Source organism: Oncorhynchus mykiss, chromosome 2, assembly GCF_013265735.2.
Source record: "Oncorhynchus mykiss isolate Arlee chromosome 2, USDA_OmykA_1.1, whole genome shotgun sequence".
Taxonomy (NCBI): Eukaryota; Metazoa; Chordata; class Actinopteri; order Salmoniformes; family Salmonidae; genus Oncorhynchus; species Oncorhynchus mykiss.
In genome coordinates this window covers 66042140-66064631 of record NC_048566.1, presented here as the reverse complement: position 1 = coordinate 66064631, position 22492 = coordinate 66042140, and the positions used below count along the sequence as shown (strand labels likewise).

The 22492-nt window shown below is 43.6% G+C and overlaps 1 protein-coding gene across 1 annotated transcript in view; it reads left to right on the top strand.

Moving 5' to 3' along the window:
* snrkb (SNF related kinase b) overlaps positions 1-22492 on the top strand; it is a 37960-nt gene that overhangs the window by 5351 nt on the left and 10117 nt on the right. Inside the window, exon 2 of the mRNA XM_021568680.2 lies at positions 4964-5682. Coding sequence (XP_021424355.2) covers positions 5094-5682 — 589 coding nt within the window. The 5' untranslated portion in view covers positions 4964-5093. The remainder of the gene's footprint in view (positions 1-4963; positions 5683-22492) is intronic.

Sequence of the window (22492 nt, the reverse complement as noted above, 5' to 3'; positions counted from 1 at the left end):
CTCAGCATTTAACACCATAGTACCCTCCAAACTCGTCATTAAGCTCGAGACCCTGTGTCTCGACCCTGCTCTGTGCAACTGGGTCCTGGACTTCCTAACGAGCCACCCCCCAGGTGGTGAGGGTAGGAAACATCTCCTCCCCGCTGATCCTCAACACTGGGGCCACACAAGGGTGCGTTCTCAGCCCTCTCCTGTACTCCCTGTTCACCCATGACTGCGTGGCCATGCACGACTCCAACTCAATCATCAAGTTTGCAGATGATACTACAGTGGTAGGCTTGATTACCAACAATTACGAGACGGCCTACAGGGAGGAGGTGAGGGTCCTCGGAGTGTGGTGTCAGGAAAATAACCTCACACTCAATGTCAACAAAACAAAGGAGATTGTCGTGGACTTCAGGAAACAGCAGAGGGAGCAGCCCCCTATCCACATCGACGGGACAGTAGTGGAGAAGGTGGAAAGTTTTAAGTTCCTCGGCGTACACATCACGGACAAACTGAAATGGTCCACCCACACAGACAGCGTGGTGAAGAAGGCGCAGTAGCGCCTCTTCAACCTCAGGAGGCTGAAGAAATTCGGCTTGTCACCAAAAACACTCACAAACTTTTACAGATGCACAACCGAGAGCATCCTGTCGGGCTGTATCACCGCCTGGTACGGCAACTGCTCCGCCCACAACCGTAAGGCTCTCCAGAGGGTATTGAGGTCTGCACAACGCATCACCGGGGACAAACTACCTGCCCTCCAGGACACCTACACCACCCAATGTCACAGGAAGGCCAACAAGATCATCAAGGACAACAACCACCCGAGCCATTGCCTGTTCACCCCACTATCATCCAGAAGGCGAGGTCAGTACAGGTGCATCAAAGCGGGGACCGAGAGACTGTAAAACAGCTTCTATCTCAAGGCCATCAGACTGTTAAACAGCCATCACTAACATTGAGTGGCTGCTGCTAACATACTGACTCATCTCTAGCCACTTTAATAATGGAAAACTTGATGTATTAAACGTATCACTAGCCACTTTAAACAATGCCACTTTATATAACGTTTACATACCCTACATTACTCATCTCATATGTACAGTGGGGCAAAAAAGTATTTAGTCAGCCACCAATTGTGCAAGTTCTCCCACTTAAAAAGATGAGAGAGGCCTGTAATTTTCATCATAGGTAGTACACTTCAACTATGACAGATAAAATGAGAAAAAAAATCCAGAAAATCACATTGTAGGATTTTTTATGAAGATTATGGTGGAAAATAAGTATTTGGTCAATAACAAAAGTTTATCTCAATACTTTGTTACTGTATATACTGTATTCTATACCATCTACTCTATCTTGCCTATGCCGTTCGGCCATCGCTCATTCATATATTTTTATGTACATATTCTTATTAATTCCTTTATGAGGTAGTTGTTGTGGAATTGTTAGATTACTTGTTAGATCGCTACACTCGTATTAACATCTGCTAACCATGTGTATGTGACAAATAAAATTAGATTTGAGTTGAATTATTCTGCGCTCTGGCACACTCACACGAGAGTGCTCTGAAATTAGATAGCCAGAACGAATTAACCATGTCCATTGAGAACACACAACTACTATGCCACTTAGCTAAGCGTGACATGAATAATCAAGTCAGTCAACGTTGGGTAGTTAGTTAGCATATAGTTAATATACTGGAAGGTCTGATGTATTAGTAGCCAACTAACATTACTTTAGGTAGCTAGCTAACACCGGTACATACTGCTGTAATGATATGCTATGCGGTCGTAAGGATAGCGTAGCTAACAAATTGTCAGCCAACATAACGTGTAACTTATTTGAAAAGGCATTACGTCGCTCAACATAGTCTTAAAACATCATAATTTGTTAAAGCAATGAATTTTTATAAGCTCTCGTCGGACTTTGGCTGCATATTTTGATCCATTTTCTTAAAATCTGAAAACGTTGTGAAGCTACGCTCATTTTCTGAATAATTGCATTATGGGACCTAAAAAAATGGAAATAGTGTCCACTGCTTGTATACTTCGTATTTTAGCGAACTTAGTACGACATCCGGGAACTTAGTTAGTATGAGTTAGTTTTCGAACACAGCTCTAGTGTATGTATACACTAGGCTTGGCTGATACCTCAGTATATGCTATAAACGGTATATTTTGAATTACCAATGGTATGATTTTCAATACCATAAAAAAAACACATTTTAAATTAAACAATTTGGGGGCACCCGGGGTGCATGCTACGCCACTCCTTCTATCTATGTTAAGTATATAACTATAAGAAATCTAAGATATGCCAAATAAATGATATCCAGCTCAGGCCTCTAGCTATGCATTTGGTTTGCTAACTTGCTAAGTGACTAGATGTCAAGATCAAGCTTCTTGGTTACAGCAGAGACATTAAATCCCCTCCTGGATCAAGATCCCTGTTGCTTAAATTGTTTTGTGCATTAAATACAAAAGCTTTATTTGTATTCTTTTTTGGGTCGGGGACACGGCTCTTTTATAATTTCTGGTGGCACAGCACGCACTCCCACAGCTCCCGCTAGGGGGGCGTGCTGTGCCACTGCTTATAAGTTAAGTATAACTATGAGAGAGCTAATAATTTTGGGGTTTTAAAAATAGCGCCCTTTGTGTTCACTTCTTGTAATAATACCACCTAACCCTAATGGATTCCCACAATGTTTCAGGTAGGTTAGCTATAAGTTCAGTTGTCCAGCTTTGCAGTGGCAACAAAAACACAGTGTAAACATGAAGATCCAGTTTAGGGGCAGTTGCTCTTTAACCATCCACGTATCTTTAGCATTATGCGCAAGTTATGTTATGAGACTGTTTCTTGTTGGCTGAAGGCCTGGGTGTCTCCTATGCTGCAGAGAGAGAGAGAGAGAGTCCAGAGACTTGGCCATCAGAAGCCCATCAGACTGTGGGTAGGTCAATAATTAGCAGCATTGATTTCTGCAGACAGAGCTCTGTGTCTGTCTGCACATGCTCCTCCAAGGACTCTGCACTCAGACACATGTGAGAAGGCCTGCTCTCTCTCCAACCCTTCTGCTTCTCATTAAAGGGCGACTGCACTTCCTGATTTGGCCTGATTTTTAGATATGGTTCATTAAGAAATGCGTGTCTTGGTCTCGGGGTCTGATTTGATGAGTGTGTTTGCAAGTGGGGAAGAGTTTGCCAAATGATTTAGCTAATTAGCTTCAGCCAGCAGGTGTGCGACCGTGGCAAAGTTTGTTTGACTTTAGATAGCATTTCCCCAGGGCTAGTTAAGGACCGTCAATAAAATTACACAATGTAAAATTACACCATTTTCATGTTGTTCACCTTTTAGTTCTCATTAAATGCGTTCAATATTTGCATATGCATTTCTACAATTTATAGTTGGTTTGATGTTTTTAAGTCATCGAAATTTAACGCTATTGGAATTTTAACATATTGTCCCTTTGTATATTGTGTAATTGACCGATGGGCCCTAACTAGCCCCATAGGGATATCCAAAGTCAACCCAAATTTAAATTTACCATGGGCATCTGCCCTCCAAATTGATGATCACTTGAGTGCTGCCAGCTGTGGGTGTGGGTGGGATCGAACCAAACCCAACCTTAATTTACATTGTGAGGCAGTCACGATCACAAGTCTCACAAACTCTGTTTTGGATGAGACTGACTTTGACCAACATTATCCTATTTACACTTTTGTAGTCTAATTAATGCCACAGACTGTTTTATAAATGAGAAGTTTAGGGGCAGTTGCTCTTTAACCATTCAGTTACACAGACACGCACACACACACTTGCACGAACACACACGCACAAACGCATGCACACACACACCCCCCGATACACACACATCCACACTGCGATACACCCACACAAACAAATTATGATATCTCATTACAGATATTGATCCATACCATTTTTGCAGGATTGCTGTTATCTGACTCCCTGCCACTAATTCCCTAAACACACTCAACATCCATAGTTTTTATCCCTTCCAACCTTGTCTGTATCTGCCACCCTCCTCCATCGAGCCCTTCCCCAACTAAACCTCTGTTTATTCTAGCTTTTCCTCTCTCCTGTCCTGGCTATTATCCTCACAGTTATGTGTATCTATGCCTAGAGCACTACAATAGTGACGCCTGTTCTGTTGTTCTTTCTGCCTTCTTTCCTGCTTCCTTCGAAAGTCCTCTGGGATTCTTGGAGGCACAGAAGGTTGCTTGGGTGTTGATGATGCCATTAAGGGATTTGAGACTGTTTTAATGTCATAAGGTGTCACAGAAAAAACCTTTTTGGTTGTCGTAACATGGCCTCCTCAACTGTCTGTGTTTGTCAATAAGGCTACTTCCTGCTTGATGCTTCCACCCCCTTATGTTGATAGGAACGCTTCCCTAACCTGTCTGGTAGGCCTACTGTACACACACGCGCATGCATGTACACGTAGGTAGAACATAGGTTCAGTGGCAGGACAGTCTGTGTGAGAAACTGGAAATGAGAATGAAGTGCAGCCAGGATATTTTGGCAACGGTTCTGAAGTTTAAATTCTCTTGCATAAATGTTGACAATGGCCACTATGACTGATAAAATTTGTTTCAAGATTGTAAAAGTAGATCATATTGTTCATATTGTAATATAGTTTGCACAAATGTATAGACCTCTACAATGAATAGCTTGTTGAAAGCAGTTGCATAATGTGTGTGTGTTACCGTAGCAGTACTGTAATGGCAGTCCACACAATGAGCACTCAGTCTGTACCACTGATCAGAGCACTTGCACTGGAATAAGGACCCTAGCTGCAACAGACTGCAAAAATTACAATACATTGAGATATAAGGACCAAAGTATATTGGTTTTAGTTTATTTCAAACACCCCATTTCACACACCAATCTGCACTAAAACCCTCCTCCATCTTGTTTGATATCAAGCACAACTCTGTGTCACATCTCTCTGTTTGTCCAGGTAATGCATCAGTAGAGAGAGACTCCATAGAGCTTCAAGACCCCTCCAAGGCCCCTCATCCAGACTGAGACTGTCTCCAGCACCAACACACCACTCCCCTCACCCCGTCTCTGCCCTGCCCCACCCAGACATGGCTGCCTCCAAGAGCGGCTACGAGGGAAAGATCGCCGGCCTCTATGACCTGGATCGCACGCTGGGTAAAGGCCACTTCGCTGTTGTCAAGCTGGCACGCCACGTCTTCACAGGCCAGCTGGTGGCGGTCAAGGTGATCGACAAGACCAAGCTGGACGCCATGGCGACGGGCCACCTGCTGCAGGAGGTGCGCTGTATGAAGCTAGTGCAGCATCCCAATGTGGTGCGGCTCTACGAGGTCATCGACACTGCCAACAAGCTCTACCTCATCTTGGAGCTGGGTGATGGAGGAGACATGTATGACTACATCTTGCGCCACGAGGGTGGCGTGGCTGAGGACACGGCTAAAGTTCACTTCGCCCAGATCGTCCGAGCAATCTCCTACTGCCACCGGCTCCACGTGGTGCACCGAGACCTCAAGCCAGAGAACGTGGTGTTCTTCAGGCAGCAGGGGACCGTCAAGCTGACCGACTTCGGCTTCAGCAACCTCTTCAAGCCCGGGACCATGCTGATGACCAGCTGTGGCTCGCTGGCTTACTCCGCCCCAGAGATCCTGCTGGGAGATGAGTATGATGCTCCGGCTGTAGGTAAGACAAATGGGGGACCGGGATGGGGGTGTTTGGGTGGCCAGGGGGTCTGTCTGTTCTTTCTGGTTGTCTGGCTGGCTGTTTTCTTCATAGGAAGGGTCAAGTGATGCAATGAGATGAGAGAAATGTGAAGATAAAATAAATAGAACATTGTTTGCGTGTGACTCATTTTGCAGACAAGTATGTGATTCACTGAGTTCTTTTTATTATATTCTGTCCGTAAGACCACATATATAGATTCAGGTCCCTCTAAGGCTAAGCCATTGAGCTACACAGAATTACCATAAATCCCCTGAGACCAAGATAAAGCTGGAGAGATGAACAGGGGTGTGTCTGGGGTACTGCCTGTGGATCTGTCAGTCAGGCAGGCATTCCTCTAGCTCACCCAACATACACACACAAACGTGAACAGATGGACTACACTCTGGGCTGCATAGAATCTGGAATGGAAATGTAATTTGCGTGTGGATGGGCGGTGTGGTTGAAGCAATCCACACAGGGCTTTAATCCAGGGCAGGGACAGTGAAGCTGTGTACATGCAGGGCTTAAAGATGGAATCCTTAATGGGGAAACAGCCATGTCTGTTTGCGATATTACAACACCAAAAGTTACTGTAAACAACGAACACAGTCGTCCCGTTCCCCCATGCAGGGCTGGTAACACAGACGACAGTCATACTGACTGGGCTGTATGCAGTGTGGTGCTGGGAGTGTGCCAGCCCCTAACTGGGTCAGACTCCTCTGAGATACAGCTCCAGCTAAGCCTGCCAGGTGACGAAAACCTAAGTGGGCTTCCCACTGCAGAGGGACCGCAGGGATTTAGGCATGTGCACTGAAACTAAAGACACAACCACAACACAACCACCACATTCACCAGTACCTGGCTTTAACTTCCACACACTCAGTGGAGCTACAGTATATTCTCTGATCAGTGGAGCTACAATATATTCTCTGATCACTGGAGCTACAGTATATTCTCTAATCACTGGAGCTACAGTAAATTCTCTGATCAGTGGAGCTACCGTATATTCTCTGATCACTGGAGCTACAATATATTCTCTGATCACTGGAGCTACAGTATATTCTCTGATCACTGGAGCTACAGTATATTCTCTGGTCAGTGGAGCTACAATATATTCTCTGATCAGTGGAGCTACAGTATATTCTCTGATCACTGGAGCTACAGTATATTCTCTGATCACTGGAGCTACAGTATATTCTCTGATCACTGGAGCTACAGTATATTCTCTGATCACTGGAGCTACAGTATATTCTCTGATCACTGGAGCTACAGTATATTCTCTGATCACTGGAGCTACAGTATATTCCCTGATCACTGGAGCTACAGTATATTCTCTGATCACTGGAGCTACAGTAAATTATCTGATCACTGGAGCAACAGTATATTCACTGATCACTGGAGCCACAGTATATTCTCTGATCAGTCCTATGTGTGTCACTGTGGGCACGTGCAATAATGCTTGGACAGTGCTCACCTACATTTGTAGTGGAAGCTCAAGTAAATCAGAGCAGATTTTTGTTTTATCCCTCTGGTTACTACGGGTTGATTAACCTCAAACACATCTGGCACACATTTTGATAATTAGATCAAAACAAGATTATTGGCTTGCAAGGCAGTGGAACTACTGTAAAATCCCAAATATTTTGACCTATTGCACGTGGGTGGCCTTGGTGTTGTGTGTGCGACTGACCAGTGGCAGTCTGCCCACTGGGTTGAGGCTCACAGTGGTATAATCAGATTGTGTGGCATGCTGGGCACTGCAGTGCCTGGCACAGAGAAAGGTCCCATTCCACACCCAACATACGGCACGGGACAGGTTTGGGGCATTAACCTGGTTTGAGCCCAGTCAATGAGCCTGGGAAACAACACACACCTACCCATGTGGCTGAAGAGACCTTGTTTCTAGTATCAACTTGTCCCTGATATTATCTGACAGGCTGTTGAAGTCAAGTCGGGACAAGGCCTGCTGTGTGTGTGTGTGTGTGTGTGTGTGTGTGCATATTTAGTGCCTTCAGAAAGTATTCAGACCCCTTGAATTGTTCCACATTTTGTTACAGCTTTATTCTAAAATGGATAAAATAAAATCTACACACAATGCCCCATAATGAAAAAGCATAAATAGGGTTTTAGAAATTTTAGCAAATGTAATAACAAAAAACATACCTTATTTACATTTACAAGTCTTCAGACACTTTGCTTTGAGAGTCTAAATTGAGCTCAGGTGCGTCCTGTTTACATTGATAATACTTGAGATGTTTCTACTGTACAACTTGATTGGAGTCCACCTGTGGTAAATTCAAGTGATTGAAGAAGCCAATGGTCACTCTAACAGAGCTCTAGAGTTCCTCTATGGAGATGGGAGAACCTTCCAGAAGGACAACCATGTCTGCAGCACTCCACCTATTAGGCCTTTATGGTAGAGTGGCCAGACGGAAGCCACTCCTAAGTAAAAGGCACATGACAGCCTGCTTGGAGTTTGCCAACAGGCACCAAATGGCTCTCAGACCATGAGAAACAAGATTCTCTGGTCTGATAAATCCAAGATTTAACTCTTTGGCCTGAATGCCAACCATCGTGTCTGGAGGAAACCTGGCACCATCCCTACGGTGAAGCATGATGGTGGCAGCATCATGCTGTGGGGATGTTTTTCAATGGCAGGGAATGGGAGACTAGTCAATATCGAGGCGAAGATGAACGGAGCAAAGTACATAGAGATCCTTGATGAACACCTGCTCCAGAATGCTCAGGACCGCAGACTGGAACGAAGGTTCACCTTCCAACAGGACAACAACCCTAAGCACACAGTCAAGACATTGCAAGTCTCGGAATGTCCTTGAGTGGCCCAGTCAGAGCCCGGACTTGAATCCGATCAAAAATCTCTGAAGAGACGTGAAAATGGCTGTGCAGCAACGCTCCCCATCCAACCTGACAGAGCTTGAGAGGATCTGCAGAAAAAATGGGAGAAACTCCCCAAATACACGTGTGCCAAGCTTGTCGCGCCAATACCCAAGAAGACACAGGCTGTAATCACTGCCAAAGGTGCTTCAACTAAGCACTGAGTAAAGGGTCTGAATACTTATGTGTGATATATATTTTTTCTTCTTTCTTTAAAAAAAATAAAAATTTGCAAACATTTCTAAAAACCTGTTTTTTCTTTTACCATTATGGGGTATTGTGTGTAGATTGAGGGGGGGGAAAACTATTTAATACATTTTAAAATAAGGCTGTAATCTAACAAAATGTGGAAAAAGTCAAGGGGTCTGAATACTTTCCGAAGGCATTGTGTCTCTAGACCACAGATATCCTATTACTACTGGATTCTATGGTCTGGTCTCTGTGACTTAGTTGTCTTCTGATGGAGCCTGAGTCAGTGTGATGTAGTATTTCCACAGGTTACCTGGGTGGTTGTGTACAGTATCACTTAATGAATATTCATTAGTTCAGCATGCTCTTATCCTGGTCCACTAAGCAGGTGCTGGTGTAATCTACTTATTAGGTCTTAGTGACAGAGTGCCAGCTGAGCGAGGCAGCTAGCTCACTGAGGCCCACTGCCATTATACTGCCATGCAGCCCTGTTATGATAACACAGCACAACACAACACAGCAGGGTTGGGGTCAACTCCATTTACATTCAGGCAATTCAGAAAGTAAATTGAATTTCCAATGTAAGAATTTCAAACTGCCCTTAGAAGATAAATGACACCTGGAAGATTGGAGTGATTGGACAGAATACAAATGAGGTTGACCCCAGCCTTGCAGCTCTGCGGAACACTGCAAGGCGTGACATGTGCGTGTGAAAGAAGAGCTTAGAGATATGATACTCCATTATATCCCTCTTTCTGCACAGATGCAGGTTTGTGGATAATGCTGAGTAGCTCTGAGAAAGAGATGTCCCTTCTGTACTGAGAAAAGAGATTACCTTAGTCCATGGGGACGTGAGTCATAAACTCCTTTTTATAGCACACTGTGTATCACTCATACACCTATGTTGCAATATACAAACAAATGTACAACCACTTATTAAATATTTGTACAGGGTGTACTGGTATTTTATAGGTGGGTACTGTATGAAGCTATGAATGGATCCCAAGGGCCATTAAACTGAGTGCAGCATGACTGTGGTCATATGATGAGGCAGAGAAAATCAGAGGCCTGTGTGTTCACAGCCACGCAGCAGTACCAGACCCAGGGCGATGGGACAGTGGCCTGTTCTGTGTCTAACACATGGCTGCTATACTGCATAAGCCAAACAAAGCAGTGTGGAGAAGAACAGTCAGATACCATCTCAGGTCTTGTCTTGTGTCCAGGGCTATTTAAGTAGAACTTGTCTGTCTCTACCTGGGTTGTGCCTAAACGGACAGTCATGGCATACTCAAAAGCAGAGGAAATCTACATGTAGAGTTGGGGAGAGTTAGTAGCAGGCCAGTTGGCGCTCATTAATATGCAACTTTGAGGTAGAGTTAAGGAGAGTTGTAGCAGGTCAGTTGGCTCTCATTAATATACAACTTTGAGGTAGAGTTAAGGAGAGTTGTAGCAGGCCAGTTGGCGCTCATTAATATACAACTTTGAGGTAGAGTTAAGGAGAGTTGTAGCAGGTCAGTTGGCTCTCATTAATATACAACTTTGAGGTAGAGTTAAGGAGAGTTGTAGCAGGCCAGTTGGCGCTCATTAATATACAACTTTGAGGTAGAGTTAAGGAGAGTTGTAGCAGGTAATGCTTGTGATTATGTGCTTTCAGATAAACTATTTTCATTCATCAGTCTAAAGTGGGTGTAGTTTCCTTTCTATGATTCACTCTTACCCCATTCCATGAGGCGTCACTACATGGTGATTCAGTGGTTTAGTATGATCCTCTCGTTCAGTCCGAGTGTGACAGATTTAGGGAGAGAGGAACAGATTGGGTGAGGTAGAGGGCTCTCATTATTTACTCTAGGACAGAGCATTTACTCTGAGAGAGGGACTGAACACCATCTGGTAGGATATTTGACAGAACAGAGAGAGAGACCAGGAGAACTAGCTCTCCACACACACACACACGCCGTTTTGCAAACTCCAGGCATTTACATTTTTTTGTTGAGGACATGAAAATACAGCTCTTTGGCCACGCACACCAGTGATGGGTTTGGTGTCAAAATGAGAACACATGAGCAGAAAAAAAAGCCATATCTACTTTAAAATATGGTGGATCTTTGATGTTATGGGGCTATTTTGCTTCCACTGGTCCTGGGGCCCTTAAGGTTAACAGCATCATGAAGTTTACCCAGTACCAGGACGTTTTTGCCAAAAACCTGGTTGCCTCTGTCAGGAGTTGATCTTCCAGCAAGACCATAACCCCAAGAACACGTCAAAATCCACAAAGAAATGGTTTATTGGCCACAAAATTATTTTGCAATGGCCAGCTTAGTCACTAGACATTGAAAAACTGTGGTTTGAATTGAAGAGGGTAGTCCATAAGGTCCCGAGTGGCGCAGTGGTCTAAGGCACTGCATCTCAGTGCAAGAAACTACATTTTCTTGGCATTTCATTACTTTATTACTTTCATTACATTTCCTAAAATGTCCAACATGGTTACATTTAATGAAAATGTTGGTAATGTTCTAGTAATGTTCTCCAACTGGTTTGACATTGGGAATGTTCTCGAATAGTTCAGAGAACGTTAAGAAACGACATTCTTCTGTGGGAATTTCAGTACTTCATCATATCGTTTCCTCATGGTTCTATTTACAGTAATGTTCTCAAATTGTTCCAAGAACATTAAGCAAGTTTCCCATAAAAACCACAAGAATGTTATTTAAAAACATACATTCTGTTATCAGCATCAACAAAACTAAAAACATTGAATACATTTTTATTAGTCTCATACACATATTTAGCAGATATTATTGCGGGTGTAGCAAAATGCTTGTTTTCCTAGTTCTAACAGTGCAGTTGCATATAACAATACACAAATCTAAAAGTAAAAGAATGGAATTAAGAAATATGTAAATATTAGGACGAGCAATGTTGGAGTGGCATTGACTAAAATACAGAATATACACATGAGTAAAGCAGTATGGAAACATTATTAAAGTGACTAGTGTTCCATTATTAAAATGGCCAGTGATTCCATGTCTATGTATATAGGGCACCAACCTCTAAAGTGCAGGGTTGAGTAACCGGGTGGTAGCCAACTAGTGATGGCTATTTAACAGTCTAATGGCCTTGAGATAGAAGCTGTTTTTCAGTCTCTCGTCCCAGCTTTGATGAACCTCTACTGACCTCGCCTTCTGGATGATAACAGGGTGAACAGGCCATGGCTCGGGTGGTTGATGTTCTTGATGATCTTTTTGGCCTTCCTGTAACATGAGGTGCTGTATGTGTCCTGGAGGGCAGGCAATGTGACCCTGGTCATGCGTTGGGCAGACTGCACCACCTGCAACCACAGGGCTCTCCAGAGGGTGGTGCAGTCTGCCCAACGCATGACCAGGGTTACATTGCCAAGAGGTGATACAGCCCTACAGGATACTCTCAGTTGTGCATCGTCAAAGGTTTGTGATGGTCTTAGGGGCCAAGCCAAATTTCTTAAGCCTCCTGAGGTTGAAGAGGCTCTGTTGCACCCTCTTGACCACACCATCTGTGTGGGTGGACCATTTCAGATTGTCAGTGATGTGTACGCCGAGGAACTTTCCACCTTCTCCACTGCGGTCCCGTTGATGTGGATAGGGGCGTATTCCCTCTGCTGTTTCCTGAAGTCCAGGATCAGTTCCTTCGTTTCGTTGAGGGAGAGGTTATTTTCCTGGCACCACTCCGCCAGGGCCCTCGCCTCCTCCCTGTAGGCTCTCGTCATTGTTGGTAATCAGGCCTACTACTGTTGTGTCGAACTTGATGATTGAGTTGTAGGCATGCGTGGCCACACAGTCATGGGTGAACAGGAAGTACAGGAGAGGGCTGAGTACACACCCTTGTGGGGCCCCTGTGTTGAGGATCAGTAACGTGTAGGTGTTGTTTCCTACCTTCACCACCTGGGGGTGGTCTGTCAAGAAGTCCAGGACCCAGTTGCACAGGACAGGGTTCAGACCCAGGGCCCTGAGCTTAATGATGAGCTTAGAGGATACCATGGTGTTGAAGGCTGAGCTATAGTCAATGAGCAGCATTCTGTTGTAGGTATTCCTTTTGTCCAGCTGGGATAAGGCAGTGGTGTAGTGCGATGGCATCGTCTGTGGCTCTACAGTATTGGGGTTAGTAAGCAAATTGAAGTAGGTCTTGGGTGTCAGGTAAAGTAGAGGTGATATGATCCTTAACTAGCCTCTCAAAGCACTTCATGGTGACAGAAGTACAGATAGTCATTTAGTTCAGTTACCCTTGCTTTCTTGGGTACAGGAACAGTGGTGGACATCTTGAAGCAAGTTGGGACAGCAGACTGGGATAGGGAGAGATTGAATATGTCCGTAAACACTCCAGCCAGCTGGTCTGCGCATGCTCTGAGGATGCGGCTAGGGATGCCGCATGGGCCGGCAGCCTTCCGAGGGTTAACACGCTTAAATGTCTTGCTCAAGTCGGCCACGGAGAACGAGAGCCCACAGTCCTTGGGAGCGGGCCGCGTCGGTGGCAATGTGTTATCCTCAAAGAGGGCGAAGTAGGTGTTTAGCTTGTCTGGGAGCAAGACGTCGGTGTCTGACGTGGCTGGTTTTCCCTTTGTAATCTGTGATTGTCTGTAGACCCTGCCACATACGTCTTGTGTCTAAGCCGTTGAATTGCGATTCAACTTTGTCTTTGTACTGACGTTTTTCCTGTTTGATTGGCTTACTGAGGCAATAACTACAATGTTTGTATTCAACCATATTCCAAGTCACCTTGCAATGGTTAAATGCAGTGGTTCACGCTTATAGTTTTGAGCGAATGCTGTCATCTATTCACTGTTTCAGGTTTGTGTAGGTTTTAATAGTCACCGTGGGAACAACATTCCCTATGCACTTCCTGATGAACTCAGTCACCTTGTCCGTGTATAGGTCAATGTTATTCTCAGAGGCTATCCGGAACATATCCCAGTCCGTGTGATCAAAACCATCTTGAAGCGTGGATTCCGATTGAACAGACCAGCGTTGAATAGTCCTTAGCACGGGTACTTCCTGTTTTGAGTTTCTGCCATATAGGAAGGGAGGACCAAATGGAGTTGTGATCTAATTTGCCGAAGGGAGGGCAGGGGAGGGCCCTGTAGGCATCTCGAAAAAGTGAGATGCCTACGTCTTGTTAAACTTCTTGATATACCCATCCCGTTAGCGGGATCATTTTCGTCAACATCCGCTGAATTGCAGAGCGCCAAATTCAAATTAAATTACGAAAAATATAACATTTTCATGAAATCACAAGTGCAATATAGCAAAACACATCTTAGCTTATTGTAAATCCACCTTCCGTGTCAGATTTCAATAAAGCTTTTTGGCGAAAGCATACCAAGCGTTTATTTAAGGAGATCGCTCTCAGTAGACAAAATATTACAAACAGCTAGCAGCCAAGTAGATTGGTCTCGAAAGTCAGAAAAGCAATAAATTAAATTGCTTACCTTTGATGATCTTCGGATGTTTGCACTCACGAGACTCCCAGTTACATAATAAATGTTCCTTTTGTTCCATAAATATTATTTTTATATCCAAAATACCTCCATTTGTTTGGCGCGTTAGGTTCAGTAATCCACAGGCTCGAGCGGTCACGACATCGCAGACGAAAATTCAAAATAGTATCTGTAATGTTCGTAGAAACATGTCAAACGTTTTTTATAATCAATCCTCAGGTTGTTTTTACAATATATAATCAATAATATTTCAACCGGGACTGTACCTTCTTCAATAGGAGAGAGAGAGAAATGTCTGCTCCAAGCTGGTGCGCATGCAAAACGCTGCTGGCACCCAGCCATACAATGACGCGATGTGATCTTTCTCGCTCATTTTTCAAAATAAAAGCCTGAAACTATGTCTAAAGACTGTTCACACCATGGGGAAGCCATAGGAAAAGGAATCTGGTTGATATCCCTTTAAATGGAGCGTGGAACAGAGAGCTTTCAGGAAAAACAACACTTCCGGGTTGGATTTTCCTCAGGTTTTTGCCTGCAATATCAGTTCTGTTATACCCACAGATAATATTTTGACTTTAGAGTGTTTTCTATCCCAATCCGACAATTCTATGCATATTCTAGATTCTGGGCCTGAGAAATAGGCAGTTTCATTTGGGTACTGTCGTGGAAATTTCCTCTATTTACCAAATCATGAGCGCAAACCACACACAAGTCAGAGTTAGTTATCAAAGTCCATCTTTAATTATATCACCTCTATCACAACCCTGTGACTCTCAGGCAATTCAGTGTCTAACCATGAATTCTCTGAGTGCCCCCTCTGCATTGCAACTGCCATCCTTTAATAGCAAAGAACACACATAGTCAGACAGCATAGACATAATAAATCGTTCAGCTTTGTCTCCTTACTCAAACTCAGAACCATAAACCAATCCTCCATATCAACAGGCATATATCAAATTGTCATTTAGATAGAACCAACTCTAAATACAACCAATCCTATCTTGACAAGATCACAGAGACACACTGACTGGCACACAGACATTGTGGAGCCAAGAGATACACGCTTGACCTCTCCCCTCTCTCTAGCCCAAACAACTTAGTCTTGACATAGAACAGATACTGCAAACCCTGCCACAGTATTATACAAAAATAACATTCTTGATGAGAAGTAACTTACTTCTACTTACTTACTTCTACTTATATGATGAATATAAAACATCTTACATATGTTACCAAAAAATTCTGATTATTCCACGACAGTACGTTTCTCATCCAAACAAAATACTGCCCCCTACACTCAAGAGGTTAAATCAAATCAAACTTTGTCACATGCGCCGAATATAAGAAGTGTAGACCTTCCTGTGAAATGCTTACTTACAAGCCCTTAACCAACAGTGCAGTTCAAAAAGAGTTAAGAAAATATTTACCAAATAAACTAAAAGTAAAAAATAATAAAAAGTAACACAATAACATAACAAGGCTATATACATGGGGTACCGGTACCGAGTCAATGTGTGGGGGTACAGGTTAAAGTAGTTTGTACATGTAGGTAGGGGTGAAGTAAATATGCATAGCTAATAAATAGCGAGTAGCAGCAGTGTACAAAATAAATGTTTGGTGGGGTGGGTCATGTAATAGTCTGGTGGCCATTTGATTAATTGTTCAGCAGTTTTATGGATTGGGGGTAGAAGGTGTTGAGGAGCCTTTTAATCCTATACTTGGCGCTCGGGTACCTCTTGCCGTGCGGTAGCAGAGAAAACAGTCTATGACTTGGGTGACTGAAGTCTCTGACAATTTTTGGGCTTTCCTCTGACATGCCTAGTATTTTGGTCCTGGATGGCAGGAAGCTTGGCCTCAGGGATGTACTGGGCCGTATGCATTACCCTCTGCATTATATGCATGCTTTAGCCTTACGGTCAGATGCCAATTAGTTGCCATACCAGGCGGTAATACAACCGGTCTAGATGTGCTCGATGGTGTAGCTGTAGAACTTTGAGGATCTGGGGACCCATGCAAATTCTTTTCAGTCTCCTGAGTGGGAAAAAGTTTTGTCGTGCCCTCTTCACGACTGTCTTGGTGTGTTTGGACCATGATAGTTTGTTGGTGATGTGGACACTCGACCCGCTCCTCCACAGCCCCGTCGATGTTAATGGGGGCTGTTCGGCCCGCCTTTCCTGTAGTCCACGATCAGCTCCTTTGTCTTGCTCACATTGAGGGAGAGGTTGTTGTCCTAACACCACACTGCCAGTTCTCAGACCTCCTGGAGTTGTGTTTGGCCACGCAGTCGTGGGTGAACAGGGAGTACAGGAGGAGACTAAGTACACACCCCTGATGGGCCCCAGTGTGGAGGTACAGCTTGGCAGATGTGTTGCTGCCTACCCTTACCACCTGGGGGTGGTCCATCAGGAAGTCCAGGATCCAGTTGCAGAGGGAGGTGTTTAGCTCCAGGGTCCTTAGCTTAGTGATGAACTTCGTGGGCACTATGGTGTTAAATGCTAAGCTTTAGTCAATGAACATCATTCTCACATAGGTGTTCCTTTTGTCTAGGTGGGAAAGGGCAGTGTGGAGTGCGATTGAGATTGCGTCATCTGTGGATCTGTTGGGGCAGTATGCGAATTAGAGTGGGTCTAGGGTATCCGGGAGGATGCTGTTGAGGTTAGCCATGACCAGCCTTTCAAAGCACTTCATCGTTACTGATGTGAGTGCTACGGGGCGGTAAGCATTTAGGCACGTTACCTTCGCTTCCTTGGGCACAGGGACTATGGTGGTCTGCTTGAAACATGTAGCTATTACAGACTCAGTCAGGGAGAGGTTGAAAATGTCAGTGAAGATGCACTGTATTGTGCATTGTATTGCGAAAGTATTCGGCCCCCTTGAACTTTGCGACCTTTTGCCACATTTCAGGCTTCAAACATAAAGATATAAAACTGTATTTTTTTGTGAAGAATCCACAACAAGTGGGACACAATCATGAAGTGGAATGACATTTATTGGATATTTCAAACTTTTTTAACAATTCAAAAACTGAAAAATTGGGCGTGCAAAATTATTAAATTAATTAATTAAAAGGTCGCAAAGTTCAAGGGGGCCGAATACTTTCGCAATGCACTGTAGTTTTCAAGCCCTGCCACATCCGACGAGCATCAGAGCCGGTTTAGTAGGATACAATCTTGATCCTATATTGATACTTTGCTTGTTTGATGGTTCGTCTGAGGGCATAGCAGAATTTCTTTTTGGCATCCGGATTAGTGTCCCGCTTCTTGAAAGCTGTAGCTCTAGCCTTTAGCTCAATGTGGCTGTTGCCTGTTATCCATGGCTTCAAGTAGGGATATATACGTATGGTCACTTTGGGGTCGATGCCGTCAATGCACTTATTGATGAAGCCGATGATTGAGGTGGTATACTCCTCAATGCCAGAACATATTCCAGTCTGTGCTAGCAAACAGTCCTGTAGCTTAGCATCCGCGTCATCAGTATTGAGCGAGTCACTGGTAATTCCTGCTTTAGTTTTTGTTTGTAAGCAGGAATCAGGAGGACAGGAATTATGGTCAGATTGGCCAAATAGAGGGCAGGGAAGAGCTTTGTATGCATCTTTGTGTGTGGAGTACAGGTGGTTTAGAGTTTTTTTTCCCTCTGGTTGCACATGTGACATGGTGGTAAAACTGATTTAAGTTTGCCTGCATTAAAGTTCTCGGCCTCTAGGAGCGCCACTTCTGAGTGCGATTTTTCTTGTTTGCTTATTGGCTTATAGAGTTGGTTGAGTGCGGTCTTAGTGCCAGAATCGGTCTGTGGTGCTAAATAGATGGCTACGAATAATATAGATGAGAACTCTCTTGGTAGATAATGTGGTCTACAGCTTATCATAAGGTACTCAACCTCAGGCGAGAAATACCTGTAGGCTTCTTTAATATTAGACATCGCGCACCAGCTGTTATTGACAAAAAGACACCCCCACCCCTCATCTTACCAGACGTAGCTTCTCTGTTCTGCCGATGCATTTAAAATCCCCCCAGCACTATATTATCTGTGTTGTTATTCAGCCACGCCTCGGTGAAACACAAGATATTACAGTTCTTAATGTCCCGTTGGTAGGATTATTGTAGGTCATCAATTTTATTTTCAATGATTGCATGTTAGCATGTAGAATTGATGGCAGTGGGAGTTTACTCGCTGGCCTACAGATTCTCAAAAGGCAACCCATTCTGCGTCCTCTTTTCCTCCGTCTTTTCTTCACGCAAATGATGAGGATCTGGGCCTGTTCCCGGGAGAGCAGTATATCTTTCTCATCGGACTCGTTAACGGAAAAGAAGTCCAGAAGTCCAGAAGTTATTTTCGGTCATAAAGACGGTAGCAGCAACATTACGTACAAAATAAGTTTAAACAAAATAAGTTACAAACGACTCAAAAAAAATAAGAAAATAGCACAATTGGTTACGGGCATGTAAAACGTCAGCCATCCTCTTCGGTGCCATCTTACTTCATTTAAGTGTGTTCAGGTGTGTTGGCCGCCCCCACTAATTGGCCACACCTAATTGGCCACACCTGATATTAATGAATGCTTGTTTTGTTTGAAATGGGGTCTGTTTGAATAGACTAAAATTAACAGCTTTGTATGCGGAAAAACAAACAAACAAGGCATTTAAGCTCCATCTTGGTGGCACAGTGGACTAATTCCATGGATAAAGAACAGAAGATTATAGTTTTTAATCTCATTGATGCTGTGTAATAATAAGAAAAGTGTTTGCATGGTTCATGCCTGAGGAAATACATTTTCATGTATTCTATCTTTGCTTGGAATCCAAAAAAGTTAACCCAAAATAAGCTAGCAGTGTCATCAAAAGTCTGTATAAGTAAAAATAAATAAAAATAATCACTGAAAGTTGTAAGGAAGTTATTCAAAAACCTCCAAATAAATGATAATTTCCTTCTCAGAGCATTTTTTAATAAAACCTCCCAGGAAAATGTTCAAGCAACCAGAGAAAAACATTCTCACTTCTGTTCTCAGAATGTTTTAAAAAGGTTATGTCATACCGGTCAGGAAACGTATGGCTTCTTTAATTTCTTTTGTGAAACCAACTTCCACGAAACCAAATGTTAGCAGTATTTGAATTATTTATTTTATACAGTCATTTCTGCTCATCTTTATCAACGGTGTCAATAATTTCTGACCCCACTGTTTATAGATAGAGATTTCAGGAAGAGAACAGAACAGGAGAATAATCACAGGGATTCCACATGGGTAACCTTTGCCCTCATACAGCAATCAGTGCCATGGGGCATTCTGGCTGTCGGATGTCATTAGCTGAACCTTAACTTAAAAAGGCCAGCTATTCATGTTCTACCCTTTGAACACACATTATTATGTGCATGTCTCTCAGTGTTCAGGAGTCATCAGCAGAGAAAAGGCTAACTCCAGTTAATATGTTACGTAGTGGGAACACATACATACGATTTATTGGACTGAGCTTGATTAAATATGGCAGCTCAGCCAAGGAAAGGTTATTTGCTTTACGGTCGAATGCTCTGTGCTCATGGTTGATTTTCACTTTTCAACTTCTGTTTACTTTCCCTGGGCTCAGAGACGAGTGATGACGATAATTGTGCTTTTGACAGGGTAAAGGGTGAAGACAGTGTTTGTGCTTGTTTAGCAGCGAGTGATGTGTGTTTTGAGTGCAGCACTGCAGATCTGTCAGATCTAATGTGTGGTAAGAATATGTGGAAATCCCCAGTGGATTGAGAGAGGGAGCGTCGCATTTTGAATTTGCTGCCGTTGTATAACTGAGGTGGAGAGGGTTGTGTGTGTGTGTGTGTCTGTGTGTGTGCGCGCGTTCATGAGAGTATTTCTGTGTGAATGTTTATATATGTGGGATAGATATGGTAACGAGGCAGAAAGAGAGTGAGGGTTATTGTTTTCATTGTCAAGAGCCCTCTGGGACAATGGTAACATGCACTCAGCAGGCATCATAATCTCCTCTGTCCCAGCATACAGCTGTGATGACGCCCACTGTCCTGTCCCATGAGGCTGTTCTGTCCAGGCTGAGTCGTCTGACTGTCAGTCAGGGGAATGTCTCTGCTTAGACCAGCACGCACTCCTCTTCTCTGGAACAATGTACAATGAACTACATTGTTTTCTACATGTGCCCGACCGGTTCGATTCGTTTTTATGTAGCAAAATTTGAAATTGTGTTTTTTACATTGGATGAAAGCAAAGACTCAGAGCTAGAAAATTGTATATAATACACTGCAGTTGAGGAACAATGGGAAAGTAATTCAGCTTTGAAAGTTGATAAACTTGTAACCCCACTTTTGAGAGAATGTCCTTGAATGTTTTGGTATACCTACTCTTCTTTGTCTACACCCATTCAGCATCGTTCATACCCTCTTAAGCCTTAGCCCCACCCATCTTTTTAAGGATTCACGTGAGGCCATGTGCTAAACAGATTAAGATAGGTTGTATACTACACTATGTTAAAGTGTTGAAAGTGGTATAAAAAATACACTATCTAGTCCTTGGCCTATATCCTTAACTGACATTGTTGCAGGTCATGTTCTTCACATTACCGTCTCTGGTAAACACTTTATCAATTAAAATCAAAGTTTATTTCTCATAGCTAACATTAGGCTAAAACTAGCAATGCAAATGGCTTTCTGAGATACGAATAAGAGTACTACACAGATCACGTAACGTTAGCTAGCGAGTCAGCCAGCTAGCGTAAGCTAGCAATTTGAGTTTGATATTCACAAGAAGAAGTGCCTGATGTGAACCATACCTCAAACAAAAGAGATCCAAGAAGACAGAAGATTGACTTGCATAAAGCTGGAAAGGGTTACAAAAGTATCTCTAAAAGCCTTGATGTTCATCAGTCCACAGGAAGACAAATTGTCTATAAATGGAGAAAGTTCAGCACTGTTGCTACTCTCCCTAGGAGTGGCCATCCTGCAAAGATGACTGCATGAGCACAGCGCAGAATTCTCAATGTTAAGAAGAATCCTAGTGTGTCAGCTAAAGACTTACAGAAATCTCTGGAACATGCTAACATCATCACTGTTGACGAGTCTACAATATGCTAAACATTAAACAAGAATGGTGTTCATGGGAGGACACCACAGACGATGCTACTGCTGTCCAAAAAAAACTATGCTGCATGTCTGAAATTTGCAAAAGAGCACCTGGATGTTCCACAGCGCTTCTGGCAAAATATTCTGTAGACAGATGAAACTACAGTTGAGTTGTTTGGAAGGAACACACAACACTATGTGAGATGAAAAAAGCACAGCACACTAACATCAAAACCTCACCCCAACTGTAAAGTATGGTGGATGGAGCATCATGGTTTGGGGCTGCTTGGCTGCCTCAGGGCCTGGACAGTGTGCTATCATTGACGGAAAAATTAATTCCCAAGTTTATCAAGACATTTTGTAGGAGAACATAAGGCTATCTGTCCACCAATTGAAGCTCAACAGAAGTTGGGTGATGCAACAGGACAACCACCCAAAACACAGAACTAAATCAACAACAGAATGGCTTCAACAGAAGAAAATACACCTTCTGGAGAGGCCCAGTCAGAGTCTTGACCTCAAACAGATTTTGAGAGCGGTTCACACCAGACATCCCAAAAATATTGCTGAACTGAAACAGTTTTGTAAAGAGGAATGGTCTATAATTCCAGATATGGGGAAGGGTACAAAACATTTCTGCAGCATTGAAGGTCCCAAGAGTACAGTGGCCTCCATCATTCTTGAATGCCAAGCGTCACATCTGGAGGAAACCTGGCACCATCCCTACGGTGAAGCATGGTGGTGGCAGCATCATGCTATGGGGATTTTTCTTCAGTGGTAGGGACTGAGAGACTACTCAGGATTAAGGGAAAGATGAGCGGAACAAAGTACAGAGAGCTCTTTGATGATAACCTGCTCTAGAGCGCTCCAGACCCCAGACTGGTGCGAAGGTTTACCTTCCAACAGTGCAACAACCCCAAGCACACAGCCAAGACAACGCAGGAGTGGCTTCGGGACAAGTCTCTGAATGTCCTTGAGTGGCCCAGCCAGAGCCTGGACTTGAACCTGATTGAACATTTCTGGAGAGACCTGAAAATAGCTCCCCATCCAACCTGACAGAGCTTGAGAGGATCTGCAGAGAAGAACGGCAGAAACTCCCCAGATACAGGTGTGCGAAGCTTGTAGCGTCATACCTAAGAAGACTTGAGGCAGTAATCGCTGCCAAAGGTGCTTCAACAA